Source organism: Salmo salar, chromosome ssa04 (genome assembly GCF_905237065.1).
Source record: "Salmo salar chromosome ssa04, Ssal_v3.1, whole genome shotgun sequence".
NCBI classification, from domain to species: domain Eukaryota; kingdom Metazoa; phylum Chordata; class Actinopteri; order Salmoniformes; family Salmonidae; genus Salmo; species Salmo salar.
Window position 1 is genome coordinate 65,842,855 of NC_059445.1, and position 21,061 is coordinate 65,863,915.

The 21,061-nt window shown below is 40.9% G+C and overlaps 1 protein-coding gene across 4 annotated transcripts in view; it reads right to left on the reverse strand.

The window, feature by feature from the left end:
• Positions 1-5,722: 5,722 nt before the first annotated feature.
• The window catches only part of LOC106603662 (opioid-binding protein/cell adhesion molecule), a 473,472-nt gene continuing 458,133 nt past the window's right edge, over positions 5,723-21,061 (reverse strand). For 2 of the 4 annotated variants that reach the window (XM_014197606.2, XM_014197604.2), the window contains 5 exons: positions 16,746-16,874; positions 15,884-16,004; positions 13,165-13,316; positions 12,538-12,573; positions 5,723-9,784 (listed from right to left, as the gene is read on the reverse strand). In XM_014197606.2, coding sequence (XP_014053081.1) covers positions 9,681-9,784; positions 12,538-12,573; positions 13,165-13,316; positions 15,884-16,004; positions 16,746-16,874 — 542 coding nt within the window. In that variant the 3' untranslated portion in view covers positions 5,723-9,680. The remainder of the gene's footprint in view (positions 9,785-12,537; positions 12,574-13,164; positions 13,317-15,883; positions 16,005-16,745; positions 16,875-21,061) is intronic. The other 2 variants (XM_014197609.2, XM_014197608.2) reach the window with 2 other exon arrangements.

Below are 21,061 nucleotides of genomic sequence, written 5' to 3' on the forward strand. Positions count from 1 at the left end.
GCTGTGTTGAAATAATCAATTCAATTAGTTGTATATTAAATTAATCAGATGTTAGTTGTTGATACATCTTATTGTGTAAAGTCTAACAGCAATTTTTTGGGTTGTTGAATTATTGTTGCATATAAATATTTTTCTTTATTTTACCTTTATTTAACTAGGCAAGTCAGTTAAGAACAAATTCTTATTTTCAATGACGGCCTAGGAACAATATAACATAGTATAAGCCATTATAAGGGTTCATACATGCTTATAACAAGTAAATAAAACAGCCTTATTCTGTACCGGTTGGCATTAAGTACTAAGTGTTAATGTTGAAATAAAGTGTAACTAAAACATCATGCCTACATCCAACAGAACAAACATTCTACAATACAACTAATGAGATTATCATGGATCAACACAGACTTCAAAAATACATACATTTGTAGGAACTTGTTGATCAAATAAAAAGGTTGAATTGACTGTCAAATAACATAAAAACATTAAATACACTGCAACACTGTTTTGTTTTTTTGTCCACAGTATTTATGACTTCTCTGGCCACTTACAATTATCATATGAAACCAATGCCAATAATCAGCAAGCAAGTAAATGGTATTCAGAATGCGCCACCACCAAACAAATAAATGTCATGTACTATACAGATCATTAAATGCTTGTTTGTTTATCTGGATTTCTGCATGCATTTGGCTTTGTCTATCTCACCACCAGGCATTTGTAGATAAAGAACTCCATATGGAATATCGTCCGGGAAGTGTAGGTAAAACAGACAGTTAAAATGTGGAATACATAGGGAGGACAAAGGGTGATCATTCCCTGGATTCCATCTTTTGTGGTCAGACAGCACATTCATTGGCCCTAGACAAAAGGGATGAGGATGCGGATGAAGGTAGATGACTGTCACCTCATTAATCACGTTTTGGTTTACTCCCCAAAGAGGTAATGTTTTCCGGATGCCTCGGCACTGATGTATTTCTTTGCTGATACCACCTTTAGTTTTGAAACAGTGTTGGCCTATGTAGCCAATGAATCGTGCAAAACCAAATTAAGCCCAGCCTTCACTGTAATGCATTTGCTCCTTGACTTGCAACACAGAAGATGTGCCATATTTCAAGCCCAAGGATGAACACCAAAGTACATTAACCACTTCTGCTACTCCAACCACAAAACACCCTCGCAACAAATCACCTTGAATGAGTTTTAATTGTATTGATACTTGATTACCATGACTTGGTAGTACTGTAGAAATAAACGAGTATGAGAACACAATGAATGTCTTCCCATAGCCGTTTAAGTAGCTTGATCATTTAATTAACTTGATATCTATTTTAATTTAGTATCAGTATGTTCAGTATCCATCCTTTTTTGATGTGATAGATTCATATATTCATAATATTAGTCTAACTCGTTCAATAAAAACATTTTCTTTCATGTTATTTGTATGAGCGCATGAACAGCAAAGGGATTTTCTTACAATCTAGTCATCTGTATAATTTCAATGTTCATTTGTACAATTTATCTTGATTGAAAGAGTTAATAATGAATTCACCTCTACAAAATGTATTTTCTTGTCTGTATGAGTTGTCATTTGATCTGTTCTAGTTAATTATTCCTAGCCATGCCTGCTAATTATGTTACCGTTTGACAACACTCCTGAATCACACAAAATATCAAGAGAACTTCACAAGTCCAATACACCACCTACACAGTATGCCCATTTTACTCCTGAAATAGATTAAATATAGAAATGGATGTGCCTTATCTACTGTGATGGTAGGTGGGTATATGTCTATGGCAGTAGTAAAGTGTCAATCCTGGCTAGGTAATAGTAGAAGTGATTCAGACTTTTGAGTAGTTAAATCCTGGCTAGGGAATAGTAGAAGTTATTCAGACGTTTGTGTAGTTAAATCCTGGCTAGGTAATAGTAGAAGTGATTCAGACTTTTGAGTAGTTAAATCCTGGCTTGGTAATAGTAGAAGTTATTCAGACGTTTGAGTAGTTAAATCCTGGCTAGGTAATAATAGAAGTGATTCAGACTTTTGAGTAGTTAAATCCTGGCTTGGTAATAGTAGAAGTTATTCAGACGTTTGAGTAGTTAAATCCTGGCTAGGGAATAGTAGAAGTGATTCAGACTTTTGAGTAGTTAAATCCTGGCTAGGTAATAGTAGACGTTATTCAGACGTTTGAGTAGTTAAATCCTGGCTAGGTAATAGTAGAAGTTATTCAGATGTTTGAACAGTTAAATCCTGGCTAGGTAATAGTAGAAGTTATTCAGACGTTTGAGTAGTTAAATCCTGGCTAGGGAATAGTAGAAGTGATTCAGACTTTTGAGTAGTTAAATCCTGGCTAGGTAATAGTAGACGTTATTCAGACGTTTGAGCAGTTAAATCATGGCTAGGTAATAGTAGAAGTTATTCAGATGTTTGAACAGTTAAATCCTGGCTAGGTAATAGTAGAAGTGATTCAGACGTTTGAACAGTTAAATCCTGGCTAGAGAATAGTAGAAGTTATTCAGACGTTTGAGTAGTTATTCCTTTGGTATGTACACATGGTTCACGTAGACAATCAAACAATTGAACATTTGAAAAACAAATTGCTGTAGCATGGACAAGAGTGGTCAGGGAACTCACCACAGTTGTTTTTTAGATCTGCACTCCATGCAGATAGGAGGCTTTCCAAAATGTGGCTTATGAGTTATTGAATCCTATTCCAGATAGCTATTAAATATTGTGGATATATATTAGTAGACAATCAAACGAGTGGAATTGTACAAACAAATGGCTGCACCATGGACAATAGAGGTCAGGAAATTCCCCACAGCTGGTTTTAGATCCAGACCTATTGAAGATAAATATTTGTAGACATGAAAGGTCCGGTTGAACATGCACATTTCAGGGCTGAATATTGCACCTACATAGATGACTCCAACATGTAAATCATGGCTTATTCAGTGTTGTTGCATGTGTGTGTGTCATCCCAGATGGTGTATGGCCTCAAGGGAACTCCACACGTGCTCTAATAAAGGCCATACAGATAGACAGGAGTTATCTTAATAGCATACATTAATCCATAACCCTCATAATTCATAATGTGAGGGCATTAATAAAATAAGTGTGTATTGAATGTATTAAGGCCACACAATGAACAATCAAATAATTTGAATGGACGAGACTCACTAACGAGATTTGCTGCATGCCAGTAAATTAGTTGTACGAATGAGCATTCAGCATGCAGACAAAATAAGACATTTCACAGGGCTAACCTAGTTAAACATAGCATTGATTTGACCAATGCATTCTAGTCCAGACGGGTCTTTGAAAAGGGCCTTTTTTCATGTTGCAACACATGGAGGGAGCTCTCCAAGATTTCCAACCATCATTACTGCTTCACAGTCAAGCAGGCTAACAGGCCTTTTTTTGTGAGAAAAAATAAGAAAATGATCAGAGAAAGAAACATGAAAGTGCGAGTATAAAAAAATCCTGTTTCCGGATTGAGTTCCCACTCTTGTAATTACGTGGAACGAGCCGACCCTGGTTCCTTTCAGAACAGATGGTATTCACTTTGGTTCTCATAAGCACCACAAACAATCCTATGTTCTTCAGTCAGCTCCGCACGGGCCTGTGAGGATATATTTATTGTGCCAATCAAAAGTATTTACCCGCCATTAAGATCAACTGCTGCCTTGATGAGTGATAAAATTGGTGGTGGGAGAAATAAACAATTGGTGAGGAAGGATCATTAACTTTGTGACTCAATTTTGACACTAATTAGAAGGGGATATAACACTGAGAAAGTGAGGGGAGATATGGTTTACGTGGCAAGACAGACAGCTATGACTTGTCTCCCATGTTTAAATGTCTATCATGGACTTGGGTTCTAGGTCAAGCACAACCAATCTGCCTGTCCAGTCTCTTACTATTAAAATCTATACTCTGCTTCTGAAGAGCCAACTACTGACGAAAGCTGTAAGAAAACCCATTTCCAGCTAAATGTAGTGTTAAACACTTGACTATACATGTGTTGTTATTTACAAGACCCAATGCACATTAAACATGTTAGCCTGAATATCACGCCACTTGATTTTAGCTTGCCAGTATGCAGTATGTATGCAATTACACTAACATATTATGGACAAGGAAAAATATTCGGAATTAGGTAGAGCCCTTTTGAAGTTAGCATGTTAAGTTACAAATTTGACATGATGTACATTTATCTTTCAAAAACTGGTCAAATTAACAACAAACATTCAGTCATTAGGCTTTCAGAATGTGGACTTATTTATGTACTCCTTAAATGTAGAACCAACAAGTGCTTCAATGCCTTTAAAAGCTGGGGAGTGGCTGCCTAGCTAGCTGCTATTGATGGCCACCAGCTGTGCCGACTGCCAACTGAGGATAGACGGTTTGCATTGATCATGAAGTAAGTAACAGCGGAGACTCCTTGTATTATCAGTCAACAAGGTTGCAGACAAACATGCATCCGCTTCTATTGTATTAACTGAACTTCTCCCCAATGTATCCCCATTTGTACATTTCTTAGGAAAGTGCCTGTTAAAGAAATGTGATCAAAATACAGTACAGGTAAAGATGTCATCTTATCGACAGGGCCGTTTTCTTTTTAACAGTCCCATTCTGTACTTTCTGTTAATTGCAGGGAGCAGATGTTTGCATGAATTAAATATTGTTGAGGATGAAGTAGAACAGCATGGTAGCGAGTGCAGCGCAGCAGAGGAGCCCAATTTGGAATCATTTTTTTGGGGGAAAAACGGCAATAAACAACGACAACCTGAAGATGCACTACACACTTAACAGTACACAGTTTTATATAATAATTTGTCTGCAAAGCAATCCTCTGGTAATGACCTATTGCATGGGTAGGTAACCCTGGTCCTGGAGTGCACAGGAACTGAATGTTTTTGGTTTAACAGACCTGGAAGACCAGGTGTGTTGAATTTAGGCAAATCACTGAACTGATCAATTAGCTCAGTGTGCTGCCTGGTTGGAACAGAATCCTCCAGTACCTGCAGCACTCCAGGACCAGGGTCATCTACCCCTCACCTATTCTCTAGGTGATGTTTTGTAGAAGACTCAGCACCTCTTGTTGCATGTATGATCTATGGGAATGAGAATTAGAAAGTTTCACTCTGTGCGCCGTGCAATTAACATCCAGTGTCGTGTTGGTATAGCAGGGCAGAGAAACAAGATTTAACCTATTAAGGAAGCCCCCATGCTGAAGTGGTACATAATTGATAGGTGAGAGGAGAGCACTTGTACTACAGTATGCACTCAGAAGTAAGAGTCTAGTCATTGGGACATGGCCATTAGCGGGAGCTGGCACAGTGTTTGGAAAGGGCCACAGTCAGTCAAGGCCAGGGTCAGTGAAAAATCAATGGCGCTCTCCGGTCATTGTGACAGTCACCACACTCACCACTCCACAGAGTGCACTTACTCTCTCCACCTTATGGCAGACCACTGGTATGATATGGGGATTTGATTCGCTTAACACAGTTTAGCAGATTGGAAATGTCTCCCACATGGAAAAATCCAATAGGCAGGTCTGTCATGTGAGTCCTAGAGAGGTATGGCTGACAAGGTGGTGGGACACAGAGCCTGGGACACCATGTGAGTTAAATTACCCAATGAAGCAAACACACGAATAAGCTGACTTGCAATTCCAAACCATGGCATTGAGCATACTCAAACAAAGATGGTCAAATCATGGGGCATTTACAATACTTTTTTTTATTATTGTCAGTCTTAAATATGAACACACAATCTTCATAAAGAAAATACATATGAATCAACAATCTTACATTACAGGGAGTCAAATAGAATGTCATATTGTCTTCACTTTGGAATCAACCAGAATTAAGGGATCACTGTGACCTATGCCGTGTGAATGACTTGACTGTACTGTGTTGGAGTAGAGGGAATGTGTGTGTCATCAGAAATTCAAATTCATTTGATAATGAGATTTGGTCATGCACCAACACAGAAATGTCCTTTTATAACTGAGACAAGCACATCCGTATGCCGCCAATGTCTACAACTTTGTCACTGCTATTTCCAAAGTCCCTATTCCAAAACGAATTATTCCAAACTGCAATGTATACTCAACAAATGTCACGTCACGTCACAAAGAGCACTATACTAAAGGGTAGGTGCAATATAAGCTCAGTCAAAAATAATAGTTGGAAATAGGTTTCTGTGATGGTTATACCGTGGACTTCTCAGAAGCCCCAGCTGTTGCTTTCTGTACATATGTTTTGAAACAACTGCAACAAAAAGAAAATGTAAAACTTTTATTGAATCTACCCTTAGCATGGCCTTTAATTCATTGAGTCCACATAATGATATAGTTTCCGTCACTAGACCGAGGTTAACCCCAGATTTCCATATCTTTCAACAGGCATTGGGATCCGTTTTGTCAGTAAAAATGTGTGATGCCATCACCACAGTAGAAAACTTACTTAACCTTTATTTTTCCCATGGAGGTCTGAAGACCTATTTTACAAGGGTATTAATCATGTGGTATTTATTTCAAAATGGTTTTGGGGTGCAAACCATTACGCTGATGAATTTTGCACCATGCATGACATGCATTAAAGTGATATTCCTAAAATCCTCACACAGACATAACCCATTTGAAATGTGTGATAAATGCACCCAATTATCTGCTGTAATATGGCCTATTCTGATGGCAGCACCACAGGTTTGAACCATTAACATGTGAAATATTTCTTAACATCAAAATGTGTCCCTTTCTCCCCATTTGCGAATAAAATATTGAAGGCAGACTTCACTATATGATATCATCGTACATGGCATGGTGACCTCCTGCTTCCAGACATCAACAACAGAAAACTGCCAAAACTGACTCTTAATCTGTGCCCTCCCCTGAGGCATGCCCACTTCAGGAAGAACCAATAGTCACAGTCCTGGCAGATTAGATGTTGATTTCTGGGAGCAAGCAATAAATTGTCCCGCTGTGTATGATGATTTCACAACGTTGAGTCTACCTTTAAGACCTCTAAATTAGGATTTTTTTTATACATCAGTCCCTTACAATCATCCCTTTAACCACAGTGAACCACTCGACTGGGGTTTCTCATCGTAAATGATTTGTTGTTCATGAGCTCCACAAGTGCACTGCCTGATATAGGTAATGTTAAAACCAACACAGAAATGAATCATTTCGGATCAGACCCCCCCTGTCCATGCCATTGTATTCATTATGATCTAAAATACAAAAACTATCCCAGATCAGCACTCCTACTCTGAGACGCTTTGTGAATATGGGTCCAGATATTTTAATAAAGTTTAAAAAATGATCACAAGGAAGAGCAACTGCTGTGCAGTTTATAAACTGGGCCAAAGGGTTGATGCATTGCACAGAAGAAAGCTGCAAAATTCTTGCATATTGATTTAACAGAGCATTGTGTGCTTTCCTGTTATACAAAAACAAATTGAGCATTGAGCAAACGTCTGTAGTAGATGTTTTCTCTATAGAGTCAGATTAGGTGGATGTTGTGTTACATAGAATGGTTACAGGAAGTATTGTTGTAGCTCCTGAGTGTGTCCTTGGTGACAAGGAGACAAATATAGGAGACAAATATATGCCTGATTTCAAATCAATCCAAACTCAGCCCTGATTATTTGACTAGGTATACAACACTAAATTATAATATATTAATGGACTGTATGTGTATGTGCTCTATTGGGAGACAATATGTAAAACAATTGCATTTCCAGTCAAAGTACATTTGCATGTACATTCCAGTACATTTGCATGTACATTCCAGTACATTTGCATGTACATTCCAGTACATTTGCATGTACCAGTTCAACACAACCAAACAATTAATACTTATTGGTTATGATAGAGTATTTTGTAGTAACAAAAAAAATTACTGAAACTAATGGCTGAGAAGACTTTGGGCTCTTTTACGGGCAAATCCTAACCTCCACTTCAGTCCAATTTCCACTTAGTCTCCCATTGACATCAATGCATCACAAAGTGAAAATGTTACTTAAAGGGATACTGCAGGATTTTGGCAATGAAGCCCTTTATCTACTTCCCCAGAGTCAGATAAACTTGTGGATACCATTTTCTCTGTGAGCAGTTTAAAGGAAGTTGTTAACTATAGTTAGCACAATTGCTAACTAGTGTTAGTGCATGGACTGGAAGTCCATGGTAACTGCTAGCATGCTAGTAGATCCCATACACTTCTAGTCATTGAGCTAAGCTAGTTAGCGTTGGATCGTGAAACTACCTCTAACTTCCTTCATACTGGATGCAGATACATAAAAATGGTATCCGTGAGTTCATCTCAAGTAGATAATGGGTTTCATTGCCAAAATCCCGAAGTATCCTTTCAAGTGCAAGTTAGGATTTGCCCTTAGAGTGATCCATAGAGTTGCTATTGGACACAGTCTTATTCCTTAGCCTCTTTGTTACCAACACTGTTGAGACGGGAATACTTCAGAATTGACCCTAGTGTGCAAATGACCCATGTAAATACATTATAACTTAAAGTACCTTAAGGTAAAACCAGTTGTAGTGACATTAATAACATTTGAGAGAGATTACATTACTTGAAGTTAGATGTCCACACAAATGGAAATTCTTCCTTTCCATTCATAACTAGTTAAGTAATTCTTTACACCACCTTGTGTAGACTTGTGCCAGCTAAAACGGAGGAAAAACAAGCTCTTTGCCTAAATAATCACAATTACAGCTTTGATATTGTATTTACCCCTTTCAAAATATGTGTTAAAATCCCAAAAATAGATAGAATAGCACAAACAACTGAAAATATCACAATTGACAATGCTGAGAAAATACAATTTCTTCTTAACCATTGTTGTGGTTTGTCAATGTGTCAGAATCAGAAATAGGTTTAAATTATAATTGAAATAATTATAACCAAACAAAAAAACATGATAACATGTTTTTAGGTCCTAGAGTGATTTCAGTCCGTCTGCTTCACTGCCTGTTTGAGATGTTTGTTTCATTCACCTCATAAACTTAACTCTTGAGGATAAGAATCTTGGCGCTAAAGCATCTATCATAGTCCAAAATGTGTACGCATACGCACAGCAGTGTTCTGGAATATTGGCATTCATACTTTTCAAATTCTCAAGCTTTTTCTCCAACCGTCACCACATTCAAATGAATAAAGGACGCGTACCGGAGCTGCATTGGTTGGGAATTGTTGGGAGGTGTGCTTTCGGGCTGTGCGTCCCCCACGGATGGTGGTCTCAGAGCCGCGTAGCTATGTCACAATGGGATGCCGGACTATCGCGTCTTAACGTCAATGGACTATGATTTACGCTTAAGACTCTTGGGGCTAAGATGACTATGTCACTCGGTAGAAACTGAAATAAATAAAATGTAAATAACAGACAAACCACACCCAAAAATAAACATTTGAGAATCATACCATAATGGGAGGGGAAACGAAAACAAATCAAATCCCAAAAATCGACAATGCTGTTATGTCCTTAAAACTCCTAAAATTAACAAAGAAAAATGTGTATGTTACATAATACTTTTTAGCGGTTTGACATTATGTAATAGGGTAGCCCATGCACTCATGTGCATCACGTTTGTGGTTCCGGGTGAGAGAAAACACACAAACCACGCAACCTTGCCCCTCGGAAGCCAGAAAGCCTACTGCATCAAAACCTGAGCAGAAACTGAAGGATGGCCAGAAGTAGACAGGTGTAGGTGTGTACATGCGTCCCCATCGAGCCGCTGTTCCCGTCCTGCACTGCTCCGGGTTCTTTGTGGCAAAGGGGGATGGCAGAGGAGAGGGAACAAAACATTTGGATGAGTGTGGTCTTCAAGATTGGTTTTGCTGATTTGAACCTTCTGATCTGCAGATAACAAGTGATTCACTGCTCTAATACCTTCTCCCCGGCACTCCACAGAAAAGCAACAAATGGATTGCAGTAATTGACACGAGGCACATAATCAACTACGCCCCGGGCCAAACGCCTGCTAGTGCCATTAGGTACCCACCTCAAAAGAGAACATTGTTATTCATCCCAGTTCTGTTTACTTATTATTCAGCATAGAGATGTCCAAGTTATCCCTGGCACAGCTAGGGTACCTAAGCTAGCTATGCTAATCAGGTCATTCCCAGACTACAGAATACTCCGATTTCTGCTGATGGAACATTTAAGTGGGGGCACTTTGGTGGCCATATAAGCATTGCTAAAGCATCTGTTCTCTTCCTCTCATCACCAGCAAGCCCTGTTGACTTGAGCCCCCCTTCTCACTGCCGTTATCATCTTACTGTATGATATTATGAAACCTTGACCAGCCAAGCCGGCTGCCCGGTTCAGCCTTAATTGCGGCTGGTTGTAAACAAGCTAATCAACTGAGGGAAGGGAGACAAGCAATAACCATTGATAGACAGTGGAGGAAAGAGCAGGACCCGGGCCTTTTTTATCTTGGTTGGTAGGAGGTCTGTGAGTTTTTAATCTAAATTAAAGCATAATGGCAGAGGCTGGGCTAACGGTGTGGGGCCTGGAGCAATAAGCAGGAATACCAGTAGGCTGGTCCAATTAAAATGTCAAACCACTTACTTACTCACTAAGACAATCTTGTGAGTTTCAAAATATCCTATAGCATATAATGTATTCCTGCTAATTACAGTACATGTTTACCACAATAGCAGTTCAAAAATGGTTGTGATGGCGGTATTAGATCCACCACCATATTTTACTGTAGGGATGATGTATTTCTACATATGCATTGCTCTTTTGAAGGCCAAACCCACCACTAGTGAGCGTGGCCAAGGAGATCAATGTTCATGTCATATGACCGTAGCACCGGTTCCAATCCAAGCGCCAATGCCGTTTAGCAAAGATTAGGCGGTGCTATGCCCAGACGACATGAAAATAGAGCTGTTTGGCCATGCACACCAATGATTTGGCTTTCAAAAGAACAACACATATGCAGAAAATACCTCATCTTTACTGTAAAACATGGTGGTGGATCTTTGATCTTATGGGGCCATTTTGCTTCCACTTGTCCTGGGACCCTTGTTAAGGTCAACAGCATCATTAACTTTACCATTACAAGTATATTTTAGCCAACAACTTGGTTGCCTCTGCTAGGAGGCTGAAACTTGGTTGCCTCTGCTAGGAGGCTGAAAATTGGTTGCCTCTGCTAGGAGGCTGAAACTTGGCTGCAAGTAGATCTTCCAGCAAGACACCTTTCTTCTTTAGATATTTTTTTTACTACTTGTTAATAAACAAAACCTCTATCTGAGCAACTGTATTAGTATAAAATCATATAATAACAAAAAAAATAGCTCAGTATTTGTATTACTTATTTTATAGTCTTCTTTGCTCATTTTTATCAAAGGATCCAATAATTCCTCACCCTACTGTAAATAAATATTGGACCACAAGGGGCATTATTGAGCGAGAGAGAGGGACGATATTATATATTTTTTTACTTTGAAGCCGAGTACCGTTAATACAATGACTTCTAATTTCCCTTGGATTTTCTTGGAGTTCACCAGGCTTTCTTTTGGGACATCTATCCAATTATGCTGCCACTGTAGATTATTCCTAAACCTGCATGTGGATAATTACAATAATAGTTCTGCTTTCCCCCCACAATCCAAATCAAAGCAATTAATACATCTCTGAAGAGGAGCCCCACAGTTAATGGATCCCGTTTCACTTACATTCCAATCATGTCTAATTAATACAAACAAGGATGACGCTGAGCACACATCAAATCAATAATGTCAATATTCATTGCTAACACATTGCTAAGAGGTCAGTCATAGCGCTACACTATAGTAGTAACCTTTATTACAAGTATTCATGAATAACAAACTAGAGGGAAGGAAGAATTAGACATTAGAGACTCCTATATAGACACAAATCAACAACTAGATGGACAAATTGCATAACAAATTGTCACAACCGTTAAAACACACACATTATCCATCACAAATGATAGTTGTAGGACAGATAGATACTTACACAGCAGATGAAGCACATGCAAAATCAAAATGAAGCCATGCCACATGGCGAGCCGGTTAGGTGGTTGAAAAAAGAAGAACAAAAAACGGTTAGCAAAACGTTTAAAAGCTCAGAGCTCTTCATTTACCATTTCCACAACGATTCCAGTGACATACTTTCTCCTTATCAGCCTGGGAGAATTCTCCCAGGAAATGTCACCTGTCAGATATACCTTTTAACTTCTTATCAATATTAATAAATGGAATTGAAAGCTAATAACGTTATCATAAGAAGTCAGAACAGCCCAGTAACTATGTGACAATCTCATTTCATCAGGCTGACCTTAAACACTATATGGCCCCTTTCAGTGGCAGAAACATAGTCCTTCTGTCACCTCAGTATTAGCATTGTATGATACTCCAGTGATATTGGCATATAATCAGTTTGTTGTCGATGTGAAAATGGCAATGTTTATCATGCATTGTTAGAATGCTGTTAGCCATCAGAGAGTGGGTGGAAACGCATGCTCATGCCGAATACCGGTACTAACCTTGCAGTAGTGTTGAGCTAGTGGGTTCAATAACCTCTACACCAGAAAAACGGAACATAGCAAAATATAGAAAAACCAACAAAAGCAAACAATCATAGACAATGCTGCCTTAATGTGAACAACGTGAAAGTAAAGCTGGTGAATGACTTTTTAGCTTCGTGGGTGCAGTGTTAAAAGGCATAGAGTGAGGTGGAAGATGTTGCTGTTAACGTAATTCATTATGATGTTGCATTAGATTAAGGCACAGATTGAGTATATGCAGTTATTCTTACATTAAATCAGCTTGAGACTCTGATAAGCATGGAAATGTCCTCAGTTATTTATATCAAATAAATCACATAAAGAGGAGTAAAAGTCCATTCAATGTGAAATGAGAATCATGTCGAAATAACACAACATTTTCAGTACACTTTATGATAACAGGCATTAATACAGTATTTCTAAACTATTAATAAATAAGTATTTCATTATTTGTAAACATTCATAGTAAGCCTTTACAACAGGTAAAATACTTTGAAGCATTTAGGGACATATAGTGGCTTTTTCCTGAAAGTTATTATAAAGTGTTACCAACACACAACATGTTCATTTTGTTGCACCTGGAAGACATGGTAATTATGTACTCACCATACAGGACAAAGCTTGTGTTGGAGCTGCCCAGTTTGTTAATGGCGATGCAAGTGTAGTTGCCGTAGTCGGCCTCAGAGACATTGAAGAAGGTCAACTTGGAGAGCTGCCCGGCATCTTCGATCTCCATGCCGTCAAAACCATTGAAGATCCTTGAAAAGAGAGAATGGACACCTTTGTAGTCAATGAATGAATAAAGGAATTTATTTAAGAATGTAAAATACATAGTGTCTTCGGAAAGTATTCAGACCCCTTGACTTTAACCACATTTTGTTAGGTTACAGCCTTATTCTAAAATATATATATATTTTTAAATGTCCTCGATCTAGACACAGTACCCCATAATGACAAAGCGAAAACAGGTTATTAGAATTTTTGCTAATTTATAAAATGTCAAATTTACATAAATATTCAGACCTTTTACTCAGTACTTTGTTGAAGCACCTTTGGCAGCGATTACAGCTTCGGTTCTTCTTGGATATGCCGCTACAAGCTTGGCACACCTGTATTTGGGGAGTTTCTCCCATTCTTCTCTGCAGATCCTCTCAAGCTCTGTCAGGTTGGATGGGGAGCGTTGCTGCGCAGTTATTTTCAGGTCTCTCCAGAGATGTTCAATCAGGTTCAAGTCCGGGCTCTGGCTGGGCCACTCAAGGACATTCAGAGACTTGTCCCAAAGCCACTCCTGCGTTGTCTTAGCTGTGAGCTTAGGATCGTTGTCCTGTTGGTAGGTGAACCTTCTCCCCAGTCTGAGGTTCTGAGCGCTCTAGCGCAGGTTTTCATCAAGGATCTCTCTGTACTTTGCTCTGTTCATCTTTGCCTCGATCCTGACTAGTCTCCCAGTCCCTGCTGCTGATAAACATCCCTACATCATGATGCTGCCACCACTATGCTTCACCGTAGGGATGGTCCCAGGTTTCCTCCAGACGTGACGCTTGGCATTCAGGTCAAAGAGTTCAATCTTGGTTTCATGAGACCAGAGAATCTGGTTTCTCATGGTCTGAGAGTCTTGAGGTGCCTTTTGGCAAACTCCAAGCGGGCTGTCATGTCCTTTTTACTGAGTGGCTTCCGTCTGGCCACTCTACCATAAACGCCTGATTAGTGCAGTGCTGCAGAGATGGTTGTCCTTCTGGAAGGTTCTTCTATCTCCGCAGAGGAACTCTATAGCTCAGTCTGAGTAACCATCGGGTTCTTGGTCCTGGTCCTGACCAAGGCCCTTCTCCCCCGATTGCTCAGTTTGGTTGGGCTGCCAGCTCTAGGAAGAGTCTTGGTGGTTCAAAACTTCTTCCATTTAAGAATGATGGAGGCCACTGTGTTCTTGGGGACATTCAATATTGCAGAATTTTGTTGGTACCCTTCCCCAGATCTGTATGTCGACACAATTCTGTCTCAGGGCTCTACTGACAATTGCTTCGACCTCATGGCTTGGTTTTTTCTCTGATACGCACTGTCAACTGTGGGACGTTATATAGACAGGTGTGTGCCTTTCCAAATCATATCAATTCAATTGAATTTACCACAGGTGGACTCCAATCAAGTTGGATAAACATCTCAAGGATGATCAATGGAAAGTCTCAATTTCGAGTCTCATATCAAAGGGTCTGAATACTTAGGGTTTTGTTTTGTTTTTTTAAACCTGTTTTTGCTTTGTCATTATGGGGTATTGTGCGTAGTTTGCTGATGATTTTGTTTCATTTAATCCATTTTAGAATAAGGCTGTAACGTAACAAAATGTGGGAAAAATTAACCAGTCTGAATACTTTGAAGGCACTGTATACACTGAGTCTACAAAACATTTGGAACACCTGCTCTTTCCATGAAATAGACTGACCAGGTGAATCCAGGTGAAAGCTATAATCGCTTATAGATGTCACTTGTTATACCTACTTCAATCAGCGTAGATGAAGGCAAAGAGACAGGTTAATGAAGGATTTTTAAGCCTTGAAACAATTGAGACATGGATTGTGTATGTGTGGCAGTAAGACGTTGAATGGGCATGACAGTGCCTTTGAACGGTGTATGATAGTAGGTGCCGGGAGTGTCAAGAACTGCAATGCTGCTGGGTTTTTCATGCTCAAAAGTTTCCCAAGTGTATCAAGAATGGTCCACTACACAAACAACATCTAGCCAACTTGACAAAACTGTGGGAAGCATTGCAGTCAACATGGGCCAGCATCCCTGTGGAACACTTTTGACACCTTGTTGACTCAATGCCCTGATGAATTGAGGCTGTTCTGAGGGCAAAAGGGGTACAACTCAATGTTAGGAAGGTGTTCCTAATGTTTTGTACACTCAGTGTAGAGCTGCTTCAGCCATGTGAGTACAACAATGCACACAACTCTTGTGTTACTCACAACCTCCTTGTAGGGAAACTTACTGCAGCCTGAAGTTCAGGGAAGTCTGAGATGACCGCCATGACGCCTGTTATTGTTATCTTAAATATATGTTTTAATGTATTGCAATTTCCAAGCAGGTTCAAAGGCAGGGGAAATGACAGTGTCTTGACCATGTGCAATGGTAAGATGTTTTACACAAAACGATACGGCCGTTAGGCTTTGGGTCTCTAACCATAGGGACACTCTACAATTGTACTCTCTCGCTCTCTCACCTTTGAAAATGCTGATGATCTAATGACCTTCCTTGAAAATCTACTTCCAGAAAAATCAAAAAGCCTGGAAAAAGCAGCAATTCAACATGTTTGCAAACATGCACAACGGGTTACCTTCTGTCATCTCGGTACCACTCGAAGTCTGCCTCGGGTACTGCATCTGCCTCGCACTCCAGCAGCCCTCTCTGGCCAAGGGTCACGCCAACGTCTCTGCCCTCTGACACACTGGGGGCATCTACGGGCACACGAGGGCACTCATGGGATCAGTGTGCCAGAGACAGGGTCAAAGTATCACGCAGGGGTCACGTGTAAATAGCAGAGTGAGGATTTGGTCCATCCATAGAGGACGTTCCTCTATCTGAACAGCTGTAATCTAGTTTAAAGCCATTCTTCTTTGGAGAACCAATTTGTAAATGCAGAGGGGTTTAATTGAACTGGTACTTCAGAGCGCAGTTAATGTTGTAATGATTACAAGGGGAGTAGAATAAGATCAACAATACCTGTCTTTTAAAAATACATTAAAATGCCCAATTTATGGCAACATGCATCAAAATTTCCTTTACCCATAGACAGCCAATAAGGCATGATGTATAGCATGCACAAATTATTTTGCAACTGTTTTTCTGGTGAAGTGTAACAACAATAAAGCTAAACCCAAATCAAAACTGATTTCACGTGAATGGAACCCTACAAGTTTTTCTGGAGAACTGGAACAAAGTTAAGATTAACCTAAACTGAGCTTCATCCATTCATCTATATTAAATTCTTGGTCATGAGACCATTGACTCAGTGAAACTGTCTGCAAGGGAATGGAATGCCTATTTCACACTGTAGCAAACGGAAAACGTTTTGCAACAAAAAACAAGTCACTCTTATTGGACAAGGTCGACTGCTAGTCCCTCCCCAATTTGTCCCATTTGCTTCCGTTTCGTTCCTAGTAAAATACACGCCAGGACTGGGTTGACATTGAACTCACAGTTGACTGTGATCTCCACGGTCTGGACGTCTGTGGCGATGTCGTTGACGGCGGTGCACTCGTAGGTCCCCGCTCTCTGTCTGGAGATACTGGGGATGTCCAGGTACTCGTCCTCCGATGCCAGGTCACCTGTGGAGGTTTCATTTTTTATTTTTTTTATTTCACCTTTATTTAACCAGGTAGGCTAGTTGAGAACAAATTCTTATTTACAACTGCGACCTGGCCAGGATAAAGCAAAGCAGTTTGACACATACAACAACACAGAGTTACACATGGAATAAACAAACATACAGTCAATAATACAGTAGAAAAAGTCTATATACAGTGTGTGCAAATGAGGTAGGATAAGGGAGGTAAGGCAATAAATAGGCCATGGTGGCAAAGTAATTACAATATAGCAATTAAACAATGGAATGGAAGATGTGCAGAAGATGAGTGTGCAAGTAGAGATACTGGGGTGCAAAGGAGCAAGATAAATAAATAAATACAGTATGGGGATGAGGTAGTTGGATGGGCAATTTACAGATGGGCTATGTATAGGTGCAGTGATCTGTGAGCTGCTCTGACAGCTGGTGCTTATAGCTAGTGAGGGAGATATGAGTCTCCAGCTTCAGTGATTTTTGCAGATGGTTCCAGTCATTGGCAGCAGAGAACTGGAAGGAAAGGCGGCCAAAGGCAGAATTGGCTTTGGGGGATGACCAGTGAGATATACCTGCTGGAGCGCGTACTACGGGTGGGTGCTGCTATGGTGACCAGTGAGCTGATATAAGGCGGGGCCTTTACCTAGCAGAGACTTGTAGATGACCTGGAGCCAGTGGGTTTGGTGACGAGTATGAAGCGAGGGCCAGCCAACGAGAGTGTACAGGTCGCAGTGGTGGGTAGTATATGGGGTTTTGGTGACAAAATGGATGGCACTGTGATAGACTACATCCAATTTTTTGAGTAGAGTGTTGGAGGCTATTTTGTAAATGACGTCGCCGAAGTCGAGGATCGGTAGGATGGTCAGTTTTACCAGGGTATGTTTGGCAGCATGAGTGAAGGATGCTTTGTTGCGAAATAGGAAGCCGATTCTAGATTTAATTTTGGATTGGAGATGCTTAATGTGAGTCTGGAAGGAGAGTTTACAGTCTAACCAGACACCTAGATATTTGTAGTTGTCCACATATTCTAAGTCAGAACTGTCCAGAGTAGTGATGCTGGACGGGCATGAAGGTGCGGGCAGCGATCGGTTGAAGAGCATGCATTTAGTTTTACTTGCATTTAAGAGCAGTTGGAGGCCACGGAAGGAAAGTTGTATGGCATTGAATCTCGTCTGGAGGTTAGTTAACACAGTGTCCAAAGAAGGGCCAGAAGAATACAGAATGGTGTCGTCTGCGTAAAGGCGGATCAGAGAATCACCAGCAGCAAGAGCGACATCATTGATATATACAGAGAAGAGAGTCGGCCCGAGAATTGAACCCTGTGGCACCCCCATAGAGACTGCCAGAGGTCTGGACAAGAGGCTCTCCGATTTGACACACTGAACTCTATCAGAGAAGTAGTTGTTGAACCAGGCAAGGCAATCATTTGAGAAACCAAGGCTGTTGAGTCTGCTGATAAGAATCTGGTAATTGACAGTCGAAAGCCTTGGTCAGGTCGATGAATACGGCTGCACAGTAATGTCTCTTATCGATGGCAGTTATGATATCGTTTAGGACCTTGAGCATGGCTGAGGTACACCCATGACCAGCTCTGAAACCATTTTATTACATTTACATTTTAGTCATTTAGCAGACACTCTTATCCAGAGGGACTTACAGTAGTGAATGCATACATTTCATACATTTTTTCCCATACTGGTCCCTCATGGGAATCGAACCCACAACCCTGGCGTTGCAAACACCATGCTCTACCAATTGAACCACACCAGACTGCACAGCGGAGAAGGTACGGTGGGTTTCGAAATGGTCGGTAATCGGTTTGTTAACTTGGCTTTCGAAGACCTTAGAAAGGCAGGGTAGGATAGAAATAGGTCTGTAGCAGTTCGGGTCTAGATTGTCTCCCCCTTTGAAGAGGGGGATGACCGCGGCAGCTTTCTAATCTTTGGGAATCTCAGACGATACGAAAGAGAGGTTGAACAGGCTAGTAATAGGGGTTGCAACAATTTCGGCAGATCATTTTAGAAAGAGAGGGTCCAGATTGTCTAGCCCGGCTGATTTGTAGAGGTCCATATTTTGCAGCTCTTTCAGAACATAAGCTATCTGGATTTGGGTGAAGGAGAAATGGGGAGGCTTGGGCAAGTTGCTGTGGGGGGTGCGGAGCTGTTGACCGGGGTAGGGGTAGCCAGGTGGAAAGCATGGCCAGCCGTAGAAAAATGCTTATTGAAATTCTCAATTACAAACCTAGGCATTGAGTAATGAGAGATATTGTCTCTAGAGACGTTTAAACCAGGTGATGTCACCGCATCTGTGGGACGTGGAACTAAATGGTTGGTTAAGGCATATTGAGCAGGGCTAGAGGCTCTACTGTGAAATAAGACAATAATCACTAACTAGAACAGTAATGGACAAGGCATATTGATATTAGGGAGAGGCATGCGTAGCCGAGTGATCATAGGGGTCCAGTGAGGGGTTGGGCTGGCTGGAGACACGGCGATTCAGACAGCTAGCAGGCCGGGGCTAGCAAGCTAGCAGAAGGGCCTTAGAGGGACGTAGCAACGGAGGAAAGTCTGTTTTAGCCTCCTTGTGCGGTGACGTCGATAGACCAGTCGTGATGGATTAGTAGGGTTCCGAGTAGCAGAGGGGTCCAAGTCCAATTGGCAAAATAAAAATAAGTGGCCCAAGAAATTGGCAGATGGATCTATTCAGCTAGCAATCCAATATGCTCTAGACAGCTAGCGGGCCGCGGCTAGCAGGCTAGCATATGGGCATTCAGGGGACGTTGCGACGGAAGTGCCTGTTGGAAAAAAACCCTCGGGCAGATTACGTCGGTAGTCCAGTCGTGATGGATAAGCAGGGCTTCGTTGAGTAAAAGGGGCCCAGGCCAATTGGCAAAATAGGTATAGTGGCGCAAGAAATTGGCTGTTGGGCCTATTAGCTAACAGTCCGATATGCTCTAGACAGCAAGCGGGCCGCGGCTAGCAGATGGGCATTCAGGGGACGTCGCGACGTAGGAGCCAGTTGAGTACCCCCTCGAGCAGATTACGTCGGTCGTCCAGTCGTGAAGGATCGGCGGGGTTCCGTGCCCCGTACCGGCAGTAGAAGGGGTCCGGGTAATGTAGCCCAGGAGTGGCTGATGGGCCTCTTCAGCTAGCCAGGAGATGGGCCTAGCATGGGCTAGCTCCAGGCTAATTGGTGCTTGCTTCGGGGCAGAGACGTTAGCCAGGAGTAGTCACTCGGATTGCAGTTAGCTAGCTGCGATGATCCAGGTGAAAAGGTTCAGAGCTTGCGGTAGGAATCCAAGGATATGGAGAGAAAATAGGTCCGGTATGCTCTGGTTTGAATCGCTTTGTACAATCTGGCAAAAGCTTTCCGAGCTAACGGTTAGCTGATGACCACTAGCAATGGTTAGCTGACTACTAGCTCGTAGCTAGTGAGCTGGCTAGCTTCTGTTGGGGGATTCCGGTTCCGAGGTAAATAAAAATACTTTACAAAAAAACAGATCCACACCACATTGGGTGAGGCGGGTTGCAGGGGAGTATTTTGAAGTTGAGGTTTAGAAAAATATTTTAAAATGATATGCGAAGAAAAATATATAAAAATATATATACATGGGACACGACAAGACGAAGGACAAAGTCGTCTGACTGCTACACCATCTTGGAAACAACAAAAGGTGAGGTCAACAACAATGTGTCAGGTAAACAACAATAACAACAATTATAAGTGAGTTAAGCAATAACAACAGCCACAACATGTGAGGTATACAATAACAACAAAGAGGTGAGGTGAGCGCCACAGCTATCCTGTATCAAATTATGGAATAATTCCTCACTCCACTGGTCTCAACAAGACTTATCGTACATGTTTTCACATTGGAAAAACGGGTCAGCCACCGATTTTTAGACCGACCTTATCGACCAACTTATCAAGAGGCAGGATGGTTGAAATGGTCAAAGTACAACTGTAGTCATGTCAAGCTCAAGGACACTGCAGCCTCACCTTCACATGAAGCAGGAATGAAATAATTCAGATTGTGTGAGTTTCTGATCCAGGTGGGGATGAAATATGTAAAATGCTAAATGGTTCAGTATTAATATTGTTTGGAGAATGTGAATTATTATGTGGATAATAATGAATGGACATTTTTTAGGGGTTGATACATTTTTAGTTAGGAAA